General features: G+C 41.4%; 1 protein-coding gene across 1 annotated transcript in view; it reads left to right on the top strand.

Annotated features, from left to right (window-relative positions):
* Positions 1–24,327, top strand: part of man1a1 (mannosidase, alpha, class 1A, member 1) — a 198,545-nt gene extending 174,218 nt beyond the window's left edge. Inside the window, exons 9-12 of the mRNA XM_022662004.2 lie at positions 1,669–1,888; positions 12,646–12,818; positions 15,706–15,821; positions 23,847–24,327. Coding sequence (XP_022517725.2) covers positions 1,669–1,888; positions 12,646–12,818; positions 15,706–15,821; positions 23,847–23,970 — 633 coding nt within the window. The 3' untranslated portion in view covers positions 23,971–24,327. The remainder of the gene's footprint in view (positions 1–1,668; positions 1,889–12,645; positions 12,819–15,705; positions 15,822–23,846) is intronic.
* The last annotated feature ends 1,440 nt before the right edge of the window (positions 24,328–25,767 follow it).

Below are 25,767 nucleotides of genomic sequence, written 5' to 3'. Positions count from 1 at the left end.
TCCGAGTGCTCAGGATGAATGATCGAGGCAGAATAGATTGGAATTTCCTGTCTTTTCATTACGCTTCTGAAAATACCTGTGTGCCGTCACACAGCTGTGACCATGAACTCTACTCTATGATCGCTCTTACCTCAGGCTCAGTGCTATTCCGAGTCTGCTTATTGCCTGTGAGACCACTCTGCAGCCTTGAAAACACTTTTTCTGATGGACAAACAAGTACAGAGCTGTGCCCACAGCGCATGAATAACTCTATATACGGTCATGACATCCAGCATTGATAAAAACATGCAGTCTCCTGCAGAGAAACTGGAGGATCTAATACTAGGGATAGATTGTGTGTACTGCCGGTACAGCTGTGTTAGTCTGTGTAAGTTTCTCAGTAGTGGTCCATAATGATAATTATGTCCTGGATAATATTTTCCGTTAGGGACATTCTCACGAAATTGCTGCAAACATCTATTATTTATATCCTTAATTGGTTCATAATTGTTCCACCTCAATAATTGTGCCAGTGTTTTCATCTTCATGCAGAGTAAAATATAATTAAATAATGTGGATAATAAACATAACATTTTGAGGGAACTAACTTTTTTTTCCTGTCAATGTGATCTTTTCAGTCTGATTTGATTGTGTCTAGTTGTTAAACTTTACTGATATTTTAAAAAGGTAGTGTTATTTTAAGTAATTGTGAGAAAATGTGTCTTTAATGCTTATATTTCAACATATAAAAACAACAGTAAACCTAATTAAAAACGGAAAAATCTAAACATTTATCTTATCACATTTACACAGAATTATCTATTTTACAGTGAAAATAAGAAATGTATAAAAAACAAATTGCAACAAATTCCAGGTTTACTTTTTTTTTTTTTTTAATACAACCAGCCTTTATTGAAGGTATCAGTATGTTTCATGTTATAAGTAAAACCTGTATTATACCACAGTTATTTCCTTCCCTGCAATGTGATTGGCTGAGCAGTGTTCTGTGAGTGCCGTTATCAGTTCTCATTATCAGGTCTCCATGTATTACTCTGCGACATACAGGTAACCTAGCAACGATTCAGCGCTTACAAACCAAACAGAGAAGCTACAAACAGAGCAGCAATGGAACTATTTTAACTTGTGGAGTCTTAAAACCAAACAGATTTGTATTTTCTTGTCCTCTTTAACTCAAAAACTTTCAATAAACAGCCATAATTTAACTGTGGTATAATTGCAGTAATGCACTCAAGGTTCATGCTATAACATGTAATATTGGCACTGCTGTGCTGCGGTCATTGGCATCGTAATATTACACAATATAGAAAGAGCTTGTGTTTAGTTTTTATATTGGCCTATATCTTACTTTAGTTAAAATTGTGACAATTATATGCTATTTATGTTCACTTAAAATCTCAATAAAATACATTTGAATTTGTTGTTTTAATGTGAGAAAATGTATGAGGTATGAATAGTATGCAATAATCAATAACAACAACTCACTGTATACAATATTCAGTCCTAGCCAATTTCTACATGAGCATGGTTTAATCGCATAATTCACCTCTCTGGATAAATGACCTCTGATCACGCTTCATTTAACAGTTGTTCAGGTTGGAGCTCTCTCTGTATGATGGTAACATGACTGGCCAGCACTGGTCTGACCTGCTTTCTGCTCTCTGTCTTCAGGCCATTGAGACCAACCTGATCCGGAAGTCCAGTGGTGGTCTAACCTACATCGCTGAGTGGAAAGGAGGGCTTCTGGAACATAAGATGGGTCACCTGACCTGCTTCGCTGGAGGGATGATCGCGCTGGGGGCTGATGGGGCGCCCGACGATAAGACGGGTCACCAGATGGAGCTGGCAGCCGAAATCGCCAGAACATGCCACGAGTCCTACGCCAGAACCAGTGAGCACTATATATTTATCCTCACACACACCACACGCATCAGCTTACAAACAATCCAGATTTAAAACAAATTCTGGAGATATCTACTGCAATCCATGCTGTACAAGAACCAACTGTGTTTCACATCCAGATAACAAAACTGGTAATACCAAGTTTAAATTAATATTTATTTATTTACTTACTTACTTACTTAACGCTTATTTAACACCCTTACCCTTTTTTAAACTTTTCTTCTTTTTTTCATTATCCAGTTAAGAAAGTTTACAAATATCCGATGAACAGAATGAGTGGCTAATACCCACACTACAGGATTTTATAAAGCAGGGGTCGGCAACCTATGGCACGCGTGCCACTGCTGGCACGCCAAGGCATAATCACTGGCACGCGACACGCTGGACCAGCATCAGCAAAAAAAATCAGACTGACAGCACAATCCTCCAATCGAATTTGCTCCTCAACGCTCTGCACTCAGCTCCCACCCACTTTCCCACAGACCCATATTTAAATTTAGCCTAATCAAAGTCAGTTAGCCCACCTAATAGCGTTACAAGAGATGACAGAGCCTCTGGCTTAAGAAAACAAAGCTAGGGCATTTCAGCCCTCCTGGATGGAAGACTATGGTTTTGTGTATCGCAGCTCTGATCAACTGGATGGATGGACAGGACGTGAAGATGCAGCTGAAGAGCTCGCCACTGTGGGCACGCTGGACATCTGCACCAGAAAAGTTCGGCTGTCTCAAGAGCATTGCATTGGCCTTGTGTCAGTGTTCGGCTCAACCTACCTGTGTGAGCAGGTATTTTCGCACATGAAAAGTGTGCTCAGCCCTATCCGCAGCTGTTTGACGACGGACAATTTCGAGTCATGTTTACGATTAAAAGTGACAAACTACAACCCCCAGATAAGAAAGCTCAGCCAAGAAAAGCAAGGACAGGGATCACACTCGCTGGTAGGCAAGGCATTCATTCAGTGCAAGTTACGCTTATCTATAAAGCCACGTTAATTCAGAGCTGGACTCACTGTTTACACAAAAAAACAATATATAGTAATAATAATAATAATAATTTTATTTTTAAAGCACATTTTCTATGTAAAAAAAATCCAAATTTGTAGAACATATTCCCTTAGTTTGTGTGTGTTTTTTATTATTTATTATTGTTGATAGTGGCACACTCATTGACTAGAAATGTTAAAGTTGGCACTCCATGTGTCAAAGGTTGCCGACCCCTGTTATAAAGCTTAACTGTTCTTTGACATTTTTCACAGTTTTTTTCCTTAATCATTTTTATGATTTACAATGTAAATACCCCCATATACATCATACATATATGATATGTTATGTTATAGCATCCTGATAAAAATCTATATTATGTAACCTGTTAACAATCACCTGAGATTTCGGTGCAGCATCCAGTAACCACATTCTAGCAGCAACATGGGAACACCTTAGCCACCACCTTGGATACCTTGGAAAGACACGCTTGCCACCACCAAAATGCTATGGAAATCTCTCACTGACTAACTGAAATACCATAATAATCACCTGACTGTATATAACAGCTGCAAAGTCACTCACTTTTTTTCAGTTTCTGAATCAGTTTCTCTGATTTTGCTATTTGTAGGTTTATGTTTGAATAAAATGAACATTGTTGTTTTATTCTATAAACTACGGACAACATTTCTTCCAAATTCCAAATAAATATTGTCATTTAGAGCATTTATTTGCAGAAAATGATAACAGCTAAAATAACAAAAAAGATGCAGACCTTTTAGACTAAATGCAAAAAAGGTTTGTTTGGTGGAATAATCCTGGTTTTTAATCACAGTTCCCTTTCAGTCGATTCACTCGGTACAACACATAATGTATGGGATATCACGCCCTTGCGTGTCTGGCTGAAGACACCTTTAATCACGCCTAAAAGGCAGATGATGCATAGTGACGAGGGCAGGAGGGCCCGCCCCCTGCATATAACCCCACGTCACCAGCATCACTCCTCAGTTCTTATGCTCTTCACTTCGCTGAGAACACCTTACACCTTTTCTGCTAGTCTAGTTAGCTCAATTCAGCAATCCTTCGGATAACTTAACTGTTCCATTAGGCAAGCACGACAACAACCTCATATTGGTGAGTCGTCTTCCCGCGGAGCGTTATTTAAAGGATTTTGCTGCTTTTAAACCTGCTTTGTAAGTCTCGGGGCTAGCCTGTTTAGCTTTGCTAACGGCTGCCTAAAATGAGCTCGCAAGCCAACCTTACCTCTCAGCCTGGCAAGAAAGCCTCCCGTCCTTGTCCTCAGGGATGTGGTTTTGCCATTACCGAGAAGGACCAACATGATGCATGTCCAGTCTGCCTGGGAATCGTCCATGCTAGGAGGGCCTTGGTCCAACCTGATGCATGTGCGCTCTGTCGCCAGCTCAGGCGGTCGACCCTCGAACGCCGTGTAACGTTCGTTGAGAAAGTTCTCGGACAAGCAGCAGTGGCACGCGAGGATCCCCTGATCTCCGGAAAGGCTGGGCCGTCCTGTTCGGACGTCGAGGAAGCCGAGTACGAAGGGGAACCTTGCCTTAACTGGGCTGAGCACATGGAGAGTCTGGAGATGTGCGAAATGAATTCGCCGTCGCTGACTCTTCCGTGTCAGCTGCAGCTCTCCGAGCCTGCAGCCGAGCTCGAGGACGACGACCCGTTCGGTCTCGGTGTAGACGAGCTTGATTACTCCGAAGACGAGCAGGAAGAGCTGCAGGTTCTTCCAGCCCCGACGGCTGCGGAGGGTAAACAGGACGAGGCTGACACCTCTTTCTTTTCCCTTTACCGTCGTGCGGCGCAAAAGCTGGACGTGGAGTGGCCTGCTCCTCATCTGTCCAAAAAAGCGACCAGATTCGCGGGATTTTTCCTTCCCCCGGCTCCGCAAGTGGTGAAGCATCGTCTCCCACTTTTCCCCGACTTCATGACAGAGCTGACGTCGTCATGGGCTAAACCGCTGTCAACCCGCACCACGGTGCCTGGTTACGCGCAGTTTCTCGAGCTGGAAGGGTCAGGGGAGGCGGGGCTGCTAAACCCCCCTCCGATGGAGCCTTCGCTGGCAGCGTACCTGGCTCCGTCTCATAATCAGGGAGTCGCGGGACCAGCCGTGCTTCCCTCCAAGCACTGCCGGTTCTCCTTCTCCCAGCTGGACAAGGTTTATCGCGCGCAGGCAGGCACGGCCAGAGCGATGAGTTCAGTCACTCTCCTCCAGACTTACCAGGCGATGTGTCTAGCCGAACTCGGAGACCAGCTACCCGCGGACAGCCCGCTAACAGCTCTGCTAAATGAGGTTAGAATTGCCTCAGATTACATCCTGTGTATGTCTCGCTGTGCGGCTCTCTCGCTGGGCAGAGGAATGGCGTCTACTGTCGTGGCACAGCGCCACTTGTGGCTAACGCTGTCTGACATGCCAGACAGAGACCGGGCGACTTATTTGGACGAGCCAGTCTCCTCGGCAGGTCTGTTTGGCCAGTCACTCGAAGCCATTCAAGCCAAGTTCGAGCTGAGGAAAAAGCAGACGGAGGCTTTGCGATCTATTCTGCCAAGACGGGAGAAGCAGAAACCGCAGTTGACTGCCCGCAAGCCCGCAGCGCCGCTTCCTCCGATGAAGAGGCCCGCTGCTACGGTTACTGCGGGGAATCCCCCGCCCAAGCAGCAGCAGCCCAAACACACTCCACGCCACTCAGCCTGGAGCAAAGGTCCTCCTCCCGGGCACCAGAAAGACTCCGCGGTGAGGAAGAGGAAGCCTGACTCATCCTAGCTCGCAGAGAAGGGGGAGTGAGGTCTCCGCTGGTCGGAGACACCACAGTTTCTCCCCTAAAGCCACCGAAGAGGCGCAGTTTTTCCCCTCTTCCGGGGCCAAGTTCAAAAAGGGCACGTTTTGCCCCAACATCGTTTATAAATCACCTGTTCTCTGTAAACACGTGTGTTCAAGCATTCCCACAGCCCAGTCACTGTACTCAGGGGTGGGGGGAGGGTGCCCTAATAATAAAGTTGCATTCTGTAACTCAGGGCGAAATAAAAATGTCCAGCCCACAAAAAAATGTGTTGCACTCCCAATTTCAGCCACAGGAGGGCTCCGCCCCTCCACGAGTAGCATATCATCACAGCCGGCTCGCTGCACGTGCAGCAAACTGGCGCGCATGCGCAGTCTCGCCCTGGGTAGAGCGGACTGTTGCCATGGGTTACCGCTTGCAGTTTCGAAAGCGCCCCCCCCGCTTTTCCAGCGTGGTGTACACGCAAGTGTCACTCAACGCTGCGGCGGTGCTCAGAGAGGAGATAGAAACTCTTCTTTGCAAGCAGGCGATCCGTGTAGTTCCTCAGGCCGATGCACAAAGAGGCTGGTACAGCCGTTATTTTGTGGTGCCGAAGAGGGGCGGGGGGTTACGTCCAATTATGGATTTAAGAACATTAAACAAGCATTTAAGAGTTTTCAAATTCAGAATGCTAACACTTCGCCAGTTCCTTCGCGCGGTCGGCCCGGGGGATTGGTTCACGTCTATAGATCTCACGGATGCATATTTTCACATTGCAGTCCATCCAGATCACAGACGTTATCTCAGATTCGCCTTCGAGGGCGTGGCTTACGAGTGGCTCGTTCTCCCGTTCGGGCTTTCTCTGGCCCCGCGCACTTTTACGAAGTGTGTGGAAGCAGCTCTCGCTCCTCTGCGGATGCGAGGAGTGCGAGTGCTTTCATATCTAGACGACCTGGCTCTAATTGGACGGTCGAGGGACGAAGCTTTAGCGCACACAGGGGCTGTGTTATCCCATATTCAGCGGCTGGGTTTCTCGGTGAATTTGAAAAAGAGCTCTCTAATTCCCAGCCAGAAGCTGTCTTTTCTGGGGTTGGAAATATGCTCTCTCACCAGCCGAGCGCGTCTGTCAGAGCGCAGAATATGTGCGTTCCGCGACTGCCTCGCGCAGTTTCAGCTGGCGCGCAGTCTACGTTTTCGCCAATTTCTCCAGCTGTTGGGTCAAATGGCGTCAATGATAGCGGTAGTTCCGCTGGGTTTACTTCTAATGCGTGCGTTTCAGCACTGGCTATTATCACACCGCCTGAACGCCTCACACCATCTCCAGAAAAAGATAGTTGTGACCCAGGGTTGTATGAAAGCACTATCTCCTTGGAGAGAGCCCCGCCTGCTCTGCCAGGGCTCGCCTATAGGCAGAGTTCTGTTTCGCGTGGTAGTGTCAACAGATGCGTCCCTGACAGGCTGGGGTGCGGTGTGCAACGGGGCAGCTGTGAAGGGGGCGTGGTCTTCAGCGCAGCGCTCCCTCCACATAAACTGTCTGGAGTTGCTCGCGGTCCATTTGTCCCTAAAGCGCTTCCTCTCAGAATTGAGGGGGAAGCATGTTTTAGTCAGAACAGACAACACCACCGTGGTGTCTTACATAAACAGGCAGGGGGGCACGCGGTCACTCCTGCTTCTGAATCTGTCCCACTCCCTTCTAATGTGGAGCAGTTTTCACCTACTTTCACTCAGGGCGACACATGTGCCAGGCCGCCTGAACTTGGGTGCGGATCTCCTCTCCAGGGGAGGTCCTCCAGCTCGAGAATGGAGACTCAGTCCCCTGGTGGTGGAACAGATCTGGGATCGGTTTGGCAGGGCCAACGTAGATCTCTTCGCATCCAGAGAAAACACGCATTGTCCTCTGTTTTTCTCTCTAGCAGACCAGGGTGCTCCCCTGGGAGTGGATGCACTGGCACATCTCTGGCCCAACACTCTGCTTTATGCATTCCCCCCGGTGGAGCTGATCATGCCAACACTGGAGAGGGTGCGCCAGGGGAACCTCTCTCTGATACTTGTAGCTCCCTGCTGGCCATCAAAACCATGGTATGCAGAAATAATCAGTCTCCTTGCAGGAGATCCATGGGCTCTCCCACTTCACTCGAATCTCCTGTCTCAGGCGGGAGGGGAAATTGTTCACCCCCGGCCAGAGCTGTGGTGTCTCCATGCCTACCCGCTGAAAAGTCTGCCTTGATGGCCAGCGGTTTGCCCTCTAATGTTGTGGCTACCATTCAGTGTGCAAGGGCTTCCTCTACAAGAGGTTTGTATGCTTATAAATGGCGTGCATTTGAGCACTGGTGTCAGGGAAGAAATTTGATTCCCTTCCAGTGTTCCATTGTGGATGTTTTGACATTCCTTCAGGAGTTACTGGAGCGTGGGCTCTCATTCTCGACAATAAAAGTATATTTGGCGGCTATATCAGCCTGTCATGTTGGTTTTGGGGGATTGTCGCCTGGGGCACACCCCCTAGCTATACGTTTCTTAAAGGGAGTGCGACGTCTAAAGCCTGTATCTAGGCCAGCCGTTCCTCCCTGGGACCTCACTATTGTGCTCGAAGCCCTGTCTGGGCCTCCATTTGAGCCCCTAAATTCTGTAGACATGAAATATGTTTCGTATAAGACGGCTCTGCTGCTTGCTTTAGCCTCTGCTAAGCGTGTGGGTGATCTTCATGCTCTGTCAGTGCACCCCTCATGTACCCAGTTTGCACCAGGGGACATCAAGGTTACATTACGCCCTAATGCAGCGTATGTGCCAAAGGTGCTGCCTATGTCTTATAGTTCACTAGCCTTTGAGCTTAATTCTTTCTCTCATCCTCCATTTGCTTCTGAGGAGCAGCAAAAAATGCACACGCTCTGCCCTGTGCGTGCACTGCGTACATACATTGATCGTACTCAGGCTTTCCGTGGGTGTGACCAGCTTTTTGTCTGTTTTGCCAACCCAGTTCGTGGCAGGGCTCTGTCTAAGCAGCGTCTCTCTCACTGGGTTGTGGAAGCTATTGCATTAGCTTATAACAGCAAGGGTCTGGAGTTGCCTGTGGGGGTGCGGGCTCATTCTACTAGGGGAATGGCTGCATCGTGGGCCCTTTTTAAGGGTGTCTCCGTTAAAGACATTTGCGCTGCTGCCAGCTGGGCATCACCTCATACTTTTGTGCGCTTCTATCGCCTAGATGTGGTGGCCCCTTCAGTAGCTCATGCTGTTCTTTCTTCGGGGTCTGGGGTGCTCTAGTGTGCCCGCTTGGTTCGGTGTCTGCTCCGCGGGGCGTGTATATAGGTCCCATACATTATGTGTTGTACCGAGTGAATCGACTGAAAGGGAACGTTAGGTTATGAATATAACCCCTGTTCCCTGAAGGAGAGGAACGAGGTACAACACAGGTTGCCCCGCTTCGCTGTTAGCTCAGTGAAGAGCAGCATCTTGAACTGAGGAGTGATGCTGGTGACGTGGGGTTATATGCAGGGGGCGGGCCCTCCTGCCCTCGTCACTATGCATCATCTGCCTTTTAGGCGTGATTAAAGGTGTCTTCAGCCAGACACGCAAGGGCGTGATATCCCATACATTATGTGTTGTACCTCGTTCCTCTCCTTCAGGGAACAGGGGTTATATTCATAACCTAACGTTTTCATGCATCTTGGCATGTTCTCCTCCACCAGTCTTACACACTGCTTTTGGATAACTTTATCTCAAAAAGTCAAGCAGTGGTTTGATCAGCTTGGTTTGATGGCTTGTGATCATCCATCTTTCTTTTAATTATATTCCAGGGGCTTTCAATTTGGTAAAATCAAAGAAACTCGTAATTTTTAAGTGCTCTCTTATTTTTCCAGAGCTGTATTTCTAGGTTAATTTCTATTTTCATGCATTTATATTTTGTTTTTATTCAGCCAGACAACCTTTGAATCTTTCTTTCTGTCAGTCTTTCTGTGGCTTCTAGCACAGATTGATCTGCACAGTGGCAGATTTTAACAATAACCTGAGATATCAGCAGCGGTTGGTGCAGTACTCTCTTGTTGGAGAGAGTTCAGTGGCAGCTTTAGTGACTGGTTAAGCTGAGCTGAGCTGAGCTGTAATGTGTAGTTAAATGCTCGGGCCTGGTCAGTACAGTATGGCTGATGAGAGGTCAGATCTGTACAGGCTTGAGTGGCTCTCAGGCTCTGGTCAGTATTGAGCCGGTGGTGGGAGCTAACCGATCAATAGCTGGCTGTGTGACAGCGCTGTGAGATAAAGAGCTTCACACCGAGCGCCATGGCCCGGCTCTGTTCTGCTCTGAAAGGTCAGCAGCAGTGCATGCTGTCTGCCGAGTGGGCAGACGTGTCTTGTCTGTAATATCAACACTGCAGCCTCCAACTAATGCTAGATTATCCTCAAATCCACTGCTGTTAACCCCCTACACACATACACACACATCCCCCAGACTCCCTGCATGCCTCTCTGCACCCAAGTTTGTTGGCACCTGCCCACACATACACACACACACACACACACAGACTGAGTCATGACACTTTGTTCTTAACCAAAGCAACACCACTGACGCACAACTGAGGTGAAGTACCTAATCCTCCGGTAATCTTTAGCATTATTTTATCATCATTTCCTAACAAATAGAACGGAAGATAAGAGTAATCTCTCCTTATTTATCCACAGATAAATAGATTTCCATCTATTTCAGAAAATCACTGCAGGTCAGAAGCAGAACTAAGAGCAAAACCAAGATCCATACTTTAAGGGCTCATCTAATATAATTATTTTTTCAATAAAATAAAACAAAAGTTATAACTTCTGCACAGATAAAAGACCATTTTTTATTTAATTTCCAGTAAAAATAGTTAGTTGTAATTTTTTTAATTTATTAATAGTAAGTAGTTGCATCCAGAATGTCAGATTGCAACGCTTTTGCAATACTATTCTGAAGAAAGATAAAAATCACCAGAAACTATAAAATTGCAAAATTGGAGAGGTCCAGAGTGGTCCAGCAGTCTGAAGATTGCTGGGTCGAATCCCGGTCATGCAGCTTACTTTCAGCTACTGAAGCCCTGAGAGAGCACAATTAGTCTTGATCTCTCTGGGTGGGTAGATGGTGCTCTTTCCCCTCATCACTCCTCCAAAGGGTGATATCGATCAGCACGAGGCGTCTGTGAGCTGATGTATCAAAACCGAGTCGCTGCGCTTTCCTCCGAGCGCACTGTGATGCTACTCGTCAACGCTGCATCAGTAGAAGTTCTAAAAGATGCGCTGGATAACTTCACATGCATCGGAGGAGGCATGTGCTAGTCCTCACCCTCCTTGTGTTGTGACATCACCAGTGATGGAGCTAAATGAGTGGGACAATTGGCCAGATAAATTGGGAAAAATATCTCTGCATGAGTTGTAGAGGTTCCTAATGGAGTTCTATGATAATCCATCCCATGCAGCTTGAATATTCACACACAGAATCAAGTGCAGATTTTGCGGCGGGTGTTTAGTGTGGATAATTTGGTCAGTAGCATCCCACACTTTTTTAATCACGAATAGGTCTGGTGATGTTGCTATGCGGCAGTGAAATATGTGAATGTGTATTCTATGGAATAATAGAACAGGTGACATCAAGGAAAAGCTTTTGGGACAGCAGCAGCATGCGGATGAGAATATTGCCTTCACCAATTTTACTCCCTGTTGGTTGATTCTTTCTGCACACAACTATTTTTTTTTTCTTTTTCTTTTTTTTTTGAATGAGTGCATATAATTTCATTGTCGCACAATAACTTTTTTCTGTAAAATAGCAACTTAATGGTAAATAAACTTTCGATGTGAATCGATGTAAAAATAAATACCTTTTTTTAGCAGAAGATTCTCGAGAACTGCTATTAAAATACTGTCCAATACTTATTAGAGGGGTTTTACTTAAAAAAAAAAAAAAGAAACATGCTGAACTCCATCCAGTTAAACAGTACAGAATACACACTTTGTAATAACATGTTTTTTTTTTTTTAGGTTTCCCCTAAGCAATGATATTCACAATATGCTCAGAAAAGTATCATTTGTCCCACATCATTTTGATAATTTATAACAATATGTTACACTATTTTCAGACAGCCAATTCTACTGCAAAATATTAAAAGGACATTTGGTTTTTGTGCTTGGGTAAGGGTTTTGTAGGATGACGGAGGGGGAAAAAAAGCTTACTTCATCTGGAAATACAAATGAAGTCCATGTCTCCTTTTAGTTTTATCAGCAGTGTGATCATTTGCTGCTGTGGTTTATTCCACAGAATCTTCTTTATTCTGCAAAGCACCTTGTTAAAGCACTGATGCTGGAGCACTCCATTAATTAGTTTTTCAGAACTGGCGCCTGTGCCAGATCACTGCCTGATTTAGGCTGTGGGATAATTAACTACATGAAACTACATGGTTCTGGAGATTTTAAATGAGCAGATTTTGGATTCAGTCCTAAAGAGGAACACTGTTTCTGTTCAACAGGATTGATAAAGTGGATGAAAGCCTCTTTTTCACTGTAATAGCCTCTGAGTAGGTGTAGTAGTGTGTACTAGTATTAGTGTTTAATGTGAGCAATGTTGGTGCACAAAGGATGTCAAAATAATGGGGAGAATCTTTAGAAAATGAATGTATCTGCCTTAAAAAAGCCTCTTTCATTTTTGAATTTGTCATTAATCTGAATGATTCCTTCTCCCACAACTCTGTTCCTTTCTAGCTTATATGCTGTCTGTTTTTTTTACACTCTGACAGTGTGAGAGAGGGAAATCTGAGATGCTGAATTGTTTTAATGAGTACAGGGTTTCAACAGTGCTGCTCTGCACTGTTTTATTTCAGTTGATCACTGATTTTTTTCTTATAAGAGACCTTAAATATAAGCTTACTCGACAAGTAATAAATAAATAAATGAATAAATAAGAGGTTGTTGTATGCGCGCACACACACACACACACATGGTGCTAGAGGATTTGTGTTTGTGTGTGCTTTCAGATTTGAAGCTGGGACCTGAGGCCTTCAGGTTTGATGGTGGTGTGGAAGCCATCGCTACGCGGCAGAATGAGAAATACTTCATCCTGAGGCCGGAGGTGATCGAGACCTACATGTACATGTGGAGGTTCACTCACGACCCCAAATACAGGATGTGGGGCTGGGAGGCCGTACAGGTGAGCTTTCCAAAAGAAATTTGGTACATGAAATAAGAAAGCCCTGACCGGTAATGTAAATACGTTCCCTTTTTTTCTTGACCAGCAGTGACATGCCAGTCCATTTTTCTCCATGTTACCCTTTTGGTGCACCTCAGTAGTACCAAAAAAAATTGGTGGAGTGAAAAATAAGTTATAATTGTAAATTGTGTGGAACTTAAGTGATTTCACATGTCTTGTGTAGCAGGTGTAAAAGGGGCTGTGAACCTGGGTCTGGACCAAAGAACCAAAGTTTAGTCCAACCAAAAGAGGTGGTCTCTACTGAAAGAGTTTGGCTCTACTGAACCATGCTCCGGTTCGTTTGCAGTGTAAAAACCCTTTTTTTAGCTGGTTCAGATTTTTAGACCAATTACAGGAAGTTGATGTAGTCTTTAAACAAATCAGATGAAAAAAAGAACTGGTGCAACAATAGATTAACCCTTATTTAAGAACAGAAATAAAAGGAATCTGACGATAATCTCATTTGATCATTCCAGAAAGCACAGTTTGGCTGCTCCACAGTCAACTTATTGGTGGGGGTTAGTATTTAGCATGGTGACAATAGGCTTGGTACAGCTGCTCAAAATACAATTAGAAGTGTGCTAATTTATTAGTAGACTTTTCTACAAAGATTCTACAATACTTGTGTCTGCAACTGGTGTAGGTTTTTTGGATAATTTTGGACAGTGCGAATGGATTTAAGGCGAATTTCTACTTCTGCTCAAACCTATGTGTATCCAGTGAAAGTGCTCTAAGCAGTGGAGCGCGTTTATACTTCAGCGTGCTCATATTAGCAGCTCTGCGTCGCTCTGCTGTTTAAACCGCAAGTGTGGGTGGGAACGCGAGGCCTTGGCGGACCAATCACAGCTGCACCTGTCCGCCTCACACGACAAATAAATACATTTCCAGGAAAGTGCGCGCCGAGCTACGGTAAATTGGCCTTTAGTTTTTAGCTGAAACAGATGTATAGCAGAGTATGTAAGCAGAATGAGGCAGTGTTTCTTCTTAAGGATTGTCCAAAAATAAGTCATTGAAGATTATTGGTCTTGAAGTAATAGTGTGATATATTTTTTTGAATGTGAATTCTCTTTCACTCAGCCTTATAGTAATAGAAATTATGACCGTAAACCAAGTGAGATGTGAATATATTGACACCTTTCCTGAAGCCATTTGTGTATTCCTCACACGGCTGTTTATATATAGATTGTGTGTGTGTGTGTGTATGTGTGAGAGAGAGAGACACAGGCAGACAGACAGACAGACAGCTGCAGGCGCAGTGTTGTACTCCTCTACTCCTCCTGTGGTTGTGCTCTGGCCTCCAGCGCAGCAGGGCTCTAGTGGATGCAGATTGGCAGGATTTTGCAGGCGTGTAATTGTGTAGTAACGACATGAGTGCTGTAGGAGCAATTCTCTTTCTCTCTTTCTCTCTTTCTCATTTATCTTTCCTCTCTTTCTTTTATTTCTCTTTCCTTACTTTCTTATTTACCTTGTTCTGTCCTCTTGTAGCTTTACCTCTTCCTCAAATCTCGTTCCCCCCTTCCTCTTTTATTCTCTCTTTATTTGTTTTCCTTTACACTTTTCCTCTCCCTCACTCTCTTTCTCTTTCCCTCCTTTTTATTTTCCACTGGCTTCTTGTTCTCTGCCCTCTCTGTCTCTTTCTATCTCAGTCCTCAGTTAATTATCTTCTGCCTTATGTCCTTTCTCATAAGCCAAGTGGACTGTAAATGGTCCTGTGTGTATGAAGGGCTATTAGGAGTATTAAAATGCATCAACCTGAAGGTGGCAATTTAAGGGAAGGCTATGAAGAAGATAGCCAAGCGCTTCCAGCTTGCGGTCTCTGCAGTGAAGAATATTATTAAGAAATGGCAGTTCAGGGGAGCTTTGGAGGTCAAGGGGAGATGTGGAAGATAAAGAATGGAGAGGCCAGTCAAAACCTCTATATTCTTTCCAAGATCCTGCATTAAGGTGTAGCTGAGCACATCTCACACAGTCCAGTGTTATCTTAAAAACTGTGAGTCCATACGAACAAATCTGACAGAGGAATAGGCAACAGTAAGAAGAAAATATAAATTGAATGACAGCTATGCATACATGATAATAAAAGTGATTTTAAAATTGTGAACTGAGCCTTTTTTATGTATTTAAGGTGCATTTAGATATTTATTTAGGTGCTCTGGTACCGCCTAGTTGATATTATTATTTGTTTTATTATTTATTTTTTTATTTTTATTTTTTTTACTAATCTAATTTAGCTTTTTTAGCTTTTTTTTTAGTCCTCAAATGTCAGCCCTTCTTCTGCACTCCCTTTAAAGTCGGGAATTGTAATTAGGTATTTGAGCTACCCAATAAAGGAGGACACACTTTACACATGCATTTCTGGACAAGCTGAGATATACAAAACCGTTACTAAAAGTGAAAGAATCTGTCTGGGGTGGCTGTTCTGCAACATTTAAACTGTTTTAGTTATAGATAATAAAGTATTTAAAAAAAAAAAAACATTTATATGCACTGATTTTTGCCAAGAGTTTCTGTGTTTTATTGCTGTATTGATTAACTGAGCACTTGTTTCAGTAACTCCTGTTATTTAGCTTCATTCACCAATATCTTTTGCAGAAACATCCAAACCAAAATTCTACTTTAAATGTATGCTTTTTTTTTAACAGCTGTGCTATGTAATGGTTAATATTAATGTTAATATTAATGTCAGAATAGAATGAACACTGTATAAAGAGCACTCTTAAGGAAGGCTTATAGTCTCTGTGCTATGAGCTATGAGCTTTAACAGGCTCCATTAATATTAATATTGAGTTTTCCTTTGGTTGGGCTATCTGTGAGCTCATGTTAAAATTAGGACTTTTCATTGTTTCAGGCTCTGGAGCAGCACTGTAGATTGGAGGGCGGCTACAGTGGCGTTCGAGATGTTTACGCCAGCAGCCCCAGCCATGATGACGTCCAGCAGAGCTTCTACTTGGCTGAGACTCTGAAGTAAGTCACACGTAGTGAAGGCAAACACACACCCACACATACCCACACATACAGTATAACAGTCTGGGAATTCACTGTGTTTGTTTTTAGTCTAAAGTTGTCGTACTTAACTGCTCATAGCGTATGTGTGTAAAAGCAGAACCCAGTTTTTATATTTCCTACACAGTTATTACACACAAATACACACACATGGCATGCATGCAGTACTTACAGAGAGTACATCTGGCACAAAACCACACTTGAGTCTTGAGTATCCTGAATATTAGATACTGAATTGACAGTTTGATTTTAAATGCTACTGAACTATCAAATTATTATTTAATTTTTTTGTATTTGATGACTGGATATCAAGCTCTGTCTACTCCACTGCCAGTCATTCCTGCACTGTCCTTATATTTAAATATGTATCCTGATAGTTTTATACATTTTCAGCAATAGTGTGCACGACCTCCTGTCCACACTCAGGGTTGATAGACATCAACACGCAAACAGCTGGCTATTTCTCTGTGAAACAGTTAATCACTGAGCTTCAGTAAGGTTCACTAACCATAGCTAGATAATTTACCACCACCAATATTGTAGCAGAGATGGGTATTTTGGATACTGAAATGTATACATTTACTAATCAGCTACAGAGTAAGACTCATTGACGCTTGCCACTATGTGTCAATCTGGCAACCCTGGGGAGGAAAGGGTGGGGCAGAAAACTCAATTCAGGGTTAGAAAATTATACTCTTGTAGCCTTTCACTTATTCGCATTTACTACTGATTACTACTGATTTACTAACAAGCTAAGAAAGTACTGTTGAATAGTTAATAACGTTTATAATTGTGAGTTTACAAGTCAAATGTTACAATGTGGACTGGTTTTCATTATAAATGTTAAGTAAACAGCTAACCAAAACTCTTAGGCTCAAGATTTGATAAATGGTCTGTTTAAGGAGTGCTTGACATTATAAGCATGAATCATATTGTCATGATATTGTTGATAAAAATGTCATCCTTTTTTATAATAATTTTATCAAAGAAGTGTTATGCAAGCTTTGGCTTCTTTCCTGTTTTTTTGCTCCTGTACTTCTTTAAAGTCAGGAAGTTGTATTCTTGTATGTATTTTTTTTTCTTTGAGCCACCCACATAAGGAGGACACACTTTACACATGCATTTCTGGACCAGCTTAGAGATCGAGTACCATCAGTTGTACTGAGGCAGTAGATTAATATTACAGGATTTTACACAAATGTGACTCAGGTCACACATTTTTTGCATAAACTGTTGTCCTGATTAAAGATTAATTAAAGAGGTGCTGTTCTCCATATCACAGCTCAGTGGAGCTCCACAGTGATTTTGAAGCTGTTTATTTATGGTAGAAATGCTACATAATGTTGTTTTAAGAAAATACAAAAGGGAAACAACTGAGCTATTTAAGCACATGTGAAAGTATAATACTGTAGTAGAGGAAGTAGATCTGTTACAGATTTTTGTTCTTTGTTGTAGTTCTCTTCTTCTTTACTCTAATAATCTATCCAGGATTTTCTGCTGATATTGGGCCAGCAGTGATGCCCTTTCCATACTGATACAGCATTCTCAGTCTTCTTCTCAATAACAATAGACAATATCTGCCTGATTCTAGGGCTGTCAACTTTAGATCTCCTGCAGTTTGTTGAATTGGCCGCACACAGAGCCGAGCACAGCACGAGTGAACACATACAGATATCTTTTCTTTTTCACTAAGACATTTCAGATTTAGTGACATCCTCATACTGAATCTGATGTAGCAGCCTCTGCTCATCTGCACAGTTAAATTTACCTGTTCTGGGACTGGGCTTTAGTTATTACTGTTTGGATCATTTAGTCCCATCTAACCACCTATAAGTCTTCACTGTGGTGTATATTTGGGTTGTCATAAGGAGAGAGTTTACATTTGATACAAAGTATCAATTTATATCAATATATTGAAGTATATCAATACAAACAGTATTGATTTTTGCTTATTAGTTTAGTAAAGATTGTCTGCAGACAGTGGATCATTTTGTGTTGTTTTAATCCCTGATCAACAGACAGTGTTGTAGTTTGTTGTTAGATCCCACAAGTTATGATTGCATAAAATCAAAATCAAAATCTTCAGCCAATTAATAAAAAAAACGATTTAACTTAAGTAGGCTGTTCATTAGCTGATCAAAAGTTTGAGACCACAGGCTCTGAGTGGTCCAGTGGACTAAAGCACTGCCACTATGATCTGAGGATCGCTGGTTCAAATCCTGGTCATGCTGCTTGCCAACAGCAGCCAGTGCCCCAGAGAGCACAATTGGCTTTGTGCTCTCTGTGTCGGTAGATAGCGTTCTCTCCCCACATCACTCAGGCGTCAGCACAGGCATCTATTAACTGATGTATTAGAGATGATTCCCTGTGCTTTACTCAGAATGCACTGAGTAAAGTTTCATAAGCTCCAAAAAAAAAAAAAAAGGTGATGGCTGACTTCACATGTATCAAAGGAGTTATATACTAGTATGAGAATTTACTAGTGATGGGGGAGTCCTAATACTAATGAGTGAGTTGAGTAATCGGACTAGGGAAGAAAAATTTGATTTTTAATAATAAAATAAGAAACAATTATTTAAAAAAGACCCCAAAAATACCTTCAAAACAGAAATCCACCAATCACAGAAGAGAGGCAGGAAGATGACTGATAAAACTGACAAACTCTGAAACTATACACTATTATCAAAGATTACTTAAGCATCAAGAAACATTGAATTTGAAATGCCTGTGCTCACTCATTTATCAAAATACAATACTGAAAGTTACAGGACTGAATTTTGGGAATTGTAGTTGAACTATTGATTGTATACAAAAGAGTTTATGTGCATATACATAAAGGGGTGATCTTAAAGGTGTGTCTGGGTGTACAAATTTAAGAGACGTGTAGAAATGTGAGAAAGAAGTGCTGCTGCTAGTCTTGTTAGCAGAGCAGTACTTTCTTCCCTCACACTGAGCTAATATGCTGCTCTACAGTGTGACTCTGTGTCTCTGTGCCATCTCACAGCTCTCCTGCTAATCCTCCAGCTGTATCAGTATCACCACCCCTGAACCAGCATCTCCTAGCTCACAGCTGCACGCCCCCTACAGGCTTCTGGCCTGCGCTCACGCTTTCTTTCCTCAACCTGTACAAGAAAACAGAACGAGACACACAAGCAGAAAGCCATCTATTCGTTTTGCTGTACAGCTTCTGGCCAGAATCTCTCAGTAAGCCGTAATGATCCGTCTGTAGCGCGAGTGTGTGTCTGATTGGTGGGTGTGTGAGTTTCCTGTTGGCTGGGAGAGATGCTCCTGGTGTGTGTTTGTGTTCCTGACAGAGTGCATTAACTACTGTATCACACACACACACAGCGCCACCACACCGCTGCAGCTCCATACCACACAGGTACTGTGTGTGAGTGTGTGTGACCTTTCTGAGCTCACAGAGTTAGCTGGACGCAGTGAATTGAGCTTCAGGGTGCTGTTCTGTCTCTGTCCTATAAAGAGCTTAGCGGCTTCATTTCAGAATCAGAGAGCAGTAAGAATGAAAAATGCTGCTGTTATCTGCATCACTAATTAAAGCTCTAAATCTGCTCACTCTCATTAGCAGCCTGCACTTCACCTTCCATTATCTGTCTACACTCACCTGCTGGCACACTTCTGCCAGCGGCACAGCAGAAAGCCCTCCAGCTGCTGAGCGCTTGAGGATGAGTCCAGTTTTTCCAACAGCCTCAAAAAGTCTTAAACCAGTGTGTTATTATTGCTCAGTCTCCCAAAATACTTGTTTACTTAAAAATAGTTAAAATATCAGTCCATATTATTTTGTGTCTAAACTGAAAGCAGAAGCATTTCTGAGTGGAAAAGGGATAAAATAATGTGTTTATTGGTATCAGTGTGCTCAAACGACCATACCTGCTAAGCCTTATATATTCTTTCGAAAATCTGGGGTGTCGGGTGGCTTTTCGCATGAGTTCTTCTTCACGTCACGCGTCTTAATGTACGTACGTTATATGTACAGCCTTTAAAAGAGGATCCGGCTCAGGTTTACCGAACGCGAGCAGCTGGTGGAGCAATGGAGACTACAGAAGAGAAAACTTAGAGCTCAGTAGTTCATTCACTCAGTAAAATCAAAGAAATGAAGGAGTGAAGTTACTGACTAAGTTACTCTCTCTCTCTCTCTTCTCTCAGAGAACCCAAAATCATTTTTATTTACAGTACAGAATCAATATAAGATCTGAAATGCAATACACTGGTATGAGAATTTCATGCTAGTGGACCAGTATACGGTCTTCCATAACAGTTTGTGCTGGGCGGGTGTTTCAAAGTGTCTTTAAGTAAGAAATAAAAATGCAAAATTATTTTACATGTATTCAAAAATTGTAAGAATATAATCTTATGAAGAAAGAATATGTAAAAAATCACTTATATTTTACTAGTTAATATTTTCTTATATTTACAGTTGCCTCACACTAATTTTGGGCCATAAAGGATTACCATTTAAAGAATATTTTTAAAGAATAATTGTTTAAAAGAATATTGAAGTAAAATGACTAGAGAGAATGCGTAAAAATTAAGAACATTTTTAATTGTTCCAGGGTTGCATAATTTTTTAATTGATCAATCCAATGACCAATTTGTCAATTATTCTTAAATGGTTGTTGCATTTATGCTTCTAGATTAAAATTTTAACCACATTAATGGCAAAAAATATATATATTTATCCTAATATTTCAGTATTTTATTTAATTATCTATAATTATATGCACTTCAGGACATTATTACGCAACAAGATAAATACCTCAATATTACTAAACCTGCCTTAAACATAAAACAGACTTGAGACATTAAAAGGTTATTATTTTATTACTGGAGTCATATATGGCGTTAAGTAATCACTGGCAAGTTATTAAAAAAATATTTTGCATTAGTATTATGCAAGGACAATATTGAATCTATTTACAGACTGTAGTGTACAATATAGAGAATAAAGAATATAAACAAGGGTCTAGTGGATCTTCATGGTACTCACAGTTTATACACACACATTTGATTTGAGTCCTGCTCGTTAAACTTTACTCCATCATGTTTTGGCCCCAGGCTCCTAAAAAAAAAAATAAATAAATAAAAAAAAAGTTTTTGAGAACGAGTGTTTTTTTTTTTTTTCAGTTGATTGATTTGCAGTGCAGCTTTGACATATCTGTGCTCACCTGAGAAAGACAGTATTTGTAGGTATAGAGACAGACTTTTTTTTTTTTTTTTTTTTTTTTATTATTTCTGTTCACTGGCCTTGACCACAGGCACTATAAAATGTTCTAGTTTTTTCTTGTTTACCTCTATATTCCTATGGTATTGTCTGTAATACACAGTGCATTCTGGGTGCTTTATGAGCAACAGACTATGGGCAGTTTCCTCAAAAATAGATTTATTTCCTCCACTGATCTATAGAGAGGTTTGCAGACAGACATTGATGTGTTTTCTTTGTGTCCTGAGAAAAAAGAACGAATTATGGATAGTGAGTGTACACAATTCCTACTTTTTAGGGATAGCAGTGCAACGGTACATTATTTTTTTATTATTTTGATTGTTTTGTGTTCATTATGTTTATTATAGTATTTGAAAGAGGTCTGTTCATCATTGAACCTACTTATAAGAGCAAAGCTGAGAGGGTGACATTACACTGAACACGCTGCAGTGGGTCAAGTTGATTACATGATGTTTAATGTACTGGAGTGGGCAAGTTGATTAAATGACTTCTAATGTGGGTTAAGCATCATTTAGCCAAATAGCTTAAGTTGATTAAATAAGTGTGTTAAATTGATTAAATGACATTTAATGTGCTGGAATGGGTCAAGTTGGGAATGTGACCTCTGCAGTGTTGGGGATAACGAGGTACACAGCGGTGATCCTCAGTAATGTTTATTGTTTTCTAACTATAATACAGTTTTAACTTGTGATTGCAGTGCAGAGACTGGATTTCTTTACTCTCGATTCATTTTCAGAAATGTGGTTTGGTTTGGTTTGATCTATTTTTTATGTATGTATTTATTTATTTATTTATTTGAAAACTAGACGTACTGCAACCCCTTGTGGAAAGACTGTATTTTGAGGTTTTGCTTTTTTTGGACACTTATTGATTTTTTTTTCCTGTACTTTTCTTGACTGGTACACCTGAGTTTTGCCTTTTATAGAGTAAAGTTTTAACTCTCTGAACTAGTTTGACCGTTCTGTTGTGGGATTTCAACTAAGGATGTTCTGATCAGGTTTCTTTTGCCCCCTGATCCAATCAAAATCTTTAATGTTGACTGTTGGCTAACACTGATCAATCTGAACCCAGAACCAATCTGGAGTGTTTATGTAAATTATGCAGCCACACAACTTTGCTGTGTAAAGTGTGCTGTTGATTATCTAAAGTAAACACTTGTGGAAAAAAAATGTCGCACAGGTACAACCAAACTGCATGGACAAAAAAAATAAAATAATTTTTTCACACATTTAGCTGGCCCTCTTATCCAGAGTGATTACAAGGTTATTTCTATTACAGAAGTGGGTCAATGTAATGTTAGGAGTCCTGCCCAAGGACTTCTATTGGTGTAGCACAGCATTCAGTTTCCCAGACCAGGAATTGAACCCTAGTCTCCCACATGATGCGGTAGCTCACTGGCAGGTAATGGTGTTATCCACTGCTCCACCACACCAACTAACTAGACAAAACTAGGCAAAACATAGACACAATTTTCTTACACACTAACTAACAAACGTTAAATCTAGTCCCTAATGTATGTTTTATCAGATTAGAGTATCCCTAATTATAACCTTTTGTGTTTAACCAACACTGGTGTTTAAGCTTAAAAGGTGTAGTTATACACTGCATATGATAATGTCTATCTTTGCAATGCATGACGTCACCTCAAGATGTAAATGCCCAGAACACACCTTGAGTAATATACACAGAACATATATTTAGAATGATTCAAGACTCCAAATTGGCAGGCATAATGTAGTTACAGACAACACGCAGACTAGGTTAACTGTAAGAGGTGGAAGGGCTATGTGTAAACAGATGCAAAAAAAAAAAGTTGGTAGACGTATGCAAACACAGCTGTTTCAATAGCAATAAATAGCAATAAAATGTATATGAGAGGATGGATGGTATGCATCAGTGTGTTCAACTAACCATACCAAGTGGAGGCTGTACTTTAGCCTGGCAGTATCTTTAGTGATGGGCTTCATATGCATCACACCACTTATGATGAGAAACTGGTCACCTGTTACAGTAATTACGTTATTGATTTATCACATGGATATAAACATTACCTCATCTTTTTTACTTCCCTTTTTGTTGACCTTGATTCTGCACTTTTTGTTTAGTTGGGTGTTTATTTTTATAAGAGCAATCTTCAAGAAATGTTATTAGTCTGTTTTCCTGTTGTATTATCCATTATTATCCTGTTGTCCAATGACCAGTGCATCAATAACTTTTTTTTTTTTTTTTTTGCATATTCATTTAAATTCAGGTTTTACTTTACATTAATGGTATATTAATTAACAGTCTTTACAACTGAATGTCTCAACTAATATTATTTGACACTAGTTAAGATATATTATTAATCAGTTCATATTTTTAAGTAATGTCTCATTACATTTTGATTTACAATGTTCATAATGTTCAATAATGTTTTAACTAATGTCATGTGCTGTTATTTTTGACCCTTATTGTAGAGTGTTACCAAGTTCAATAAAACAAGTGTCATTTTTTTATTATTATTATTATTATTATTATTATTATTATTATTATTATTATTATTATTTTGCTATTTCATTATCATTTTATCAGTGGCACAAACATTTTAATGACTGTAAAATGACATCATAGTATCATATCTCACAATTATTTCTATTTGAATTAGGACAGGCCTACAAGAACAATGCTTAAGATTTGTATTCTGTGAACATATTTGTTTAAGCACCAGCTGAACTAACTCTCTCTCTCTTGCTCTCTCTCTCTCTCAGGTATCTGTACCTGCTCTTCTCGGATGATGACCACTTGCCGTTTGATCACTGGGTCTTCAACACTGAGGCTCACCCGCTGCCCGTCATAAAGCCTGACAATGCAGACCGGTCTAACCAGCTGTAGTAGCCCTGACCTTTTCCCCAAAGCCTCTGGCTGTGGCGGCCCCTCTCTTTCCTCCTGGGCTGGATTTTAACCCGTGCTGGACACCATCAGCTGAGGCCCATGGCTCAACGTCCTCTACGCCATCTTTAGAGATAGCAGTCTGCATGCTGCCCCCACTCTGACCTTTGGTCCCTCCTCTTTCTCTCACACTCTCTCTCTTGATTTTTTTCTCTCTTGATCTCTCTCTCTTTCTGAGCCTCTGAGGCCCAAAGGACCTTCGTCTCTCCTCTGTGAGGAGACCAGATGATTTCCACTCAACCATCTACAGTCTCCCTCATACACACTTTGGGGACATATATAAAAAAAAGCCATACTGCAGTCAACAGCTATCATGTCTGTTTTTAGGTTGTGCGTGTTTGTTTTAATGTTGAATTTTAAGAAATCCACTCACCTTGCAATTCTTTAGTTTAACAGTTGAATCATTTGGAAACTTCATATTTAGGAGCGTCGTTTTCTTTCCTTTTCTTTTTCTTTTTCTCTGAGTCACAACTGCAAGGTAGTGAAGTGGAGTTCTAGTGCCTTTTTTAGCTTATTGACTAATAGTTCTGATATTAAAGCAAACAGATGTTTCACTGGTGGTTTAGAACAGCGTCGGCTCAGGCCTCAACTGTACGATTTTTGGAGAGCCGTCTTGTTTTCTTCAGGATCATCTCTTCCCCAGCTCGATTTCCTGGTTCTAACCTTCTGTAAACAGAAGCTGGAGTTGGAGGATCCGAGGAAAGACAAATTTACGTCTTTCTTACTGGAAAATGTCTGGTGTGGACACTATTAATTGAATCTGGTACAACGACATGCTGCTAGTTTACGCTACAGCGAATATCAGTGCTTCTTCCCCACCCAGTCTGCTTTCTTGCGTTCCAATAGCGCAGACAAGCTGTGTACATTTGTTGATTGTTTACTTAAACTGGCCTGGGAGACTTCTTCTGTCCTTGATCTGTAAAAATGATATGAAAAATGTTAATTTATTGCGTGTGACGTAGGAAATTCTTTTTTTTTTTCTTGCAGTTCCAGGGTGTTTGCATTTCTTTTTTTTTTCTTTTTTTTCTTCTCAATTCTCATTTTGTTTTTATTTTTAATTTTTATTTTGCCTAGTTGGCACACTGATGAAGTAACTGTCTTTATCTAAAGATTATCCAGTGGGAACAAGTCAGGAAGACAAGGGCAATTGTCAATCAAATAGCGTTAACTATGTATGAATGTACCACCAAATGTGAAGTGAACATTACGTTGCCTAGTTTTGTTTTTAATCTTAGTTTATTTTTTAATTTTTCATTCTTACTGAAAGCACAAAACTCTGGGGGAAAACGAGCTGCAGAAAGGAACTGGGTGAAACTTGCTAGTACAGAACAGAGAAATGAGCACAAGCAAGAAATGATTATGATGAAAAAATGATGAAAAGATGCAAGGAAAGCAAAAGCAAATACACACACACACACATATACACAAGGGTATAGTACACTGGATCAAATACACCTGCCCTGTTATACACAGTTTATACACAGCGTATGAAAACAATACTGGGAACAGTCTTATGTTGGCAGAAATGCTGAGGACAGCCTGGTGTTGTACAAAAAGAGCTGCTTTCCCAGACCCAGATTTTAAACTTCAATCAAGACTAAAAATATTTTCAGTGGAGACCACTACTGTACCACTGAGTCTTAGGTCCAGGAAAGCAGCTGTACTGCATAGAAATATCATCAGATATTAAGAGATTAGGACCAAACCTAAGAAACCTAGGAATAGATCTCTGAATAGAGA

The sequence above is a fragment of the Astyanax mexicanus genome, chromosome 1 (assembly GCF_023375975.1).
Source record: "Astyanax mexicanus isolate ESR-SI-001 chromosome 1, AstMex3_surface, whole genome shotgun sequence".
Lineage (NCBI taxonomy): Eukaryota > Metazoa > Chordata > Actinopteri > Characiformes > Acestrorhamphidae > Astyanax > Astyanax mexicanus.
This window is presented reverse-complemented; position numbering and strand designations above follow the sequence as displayed.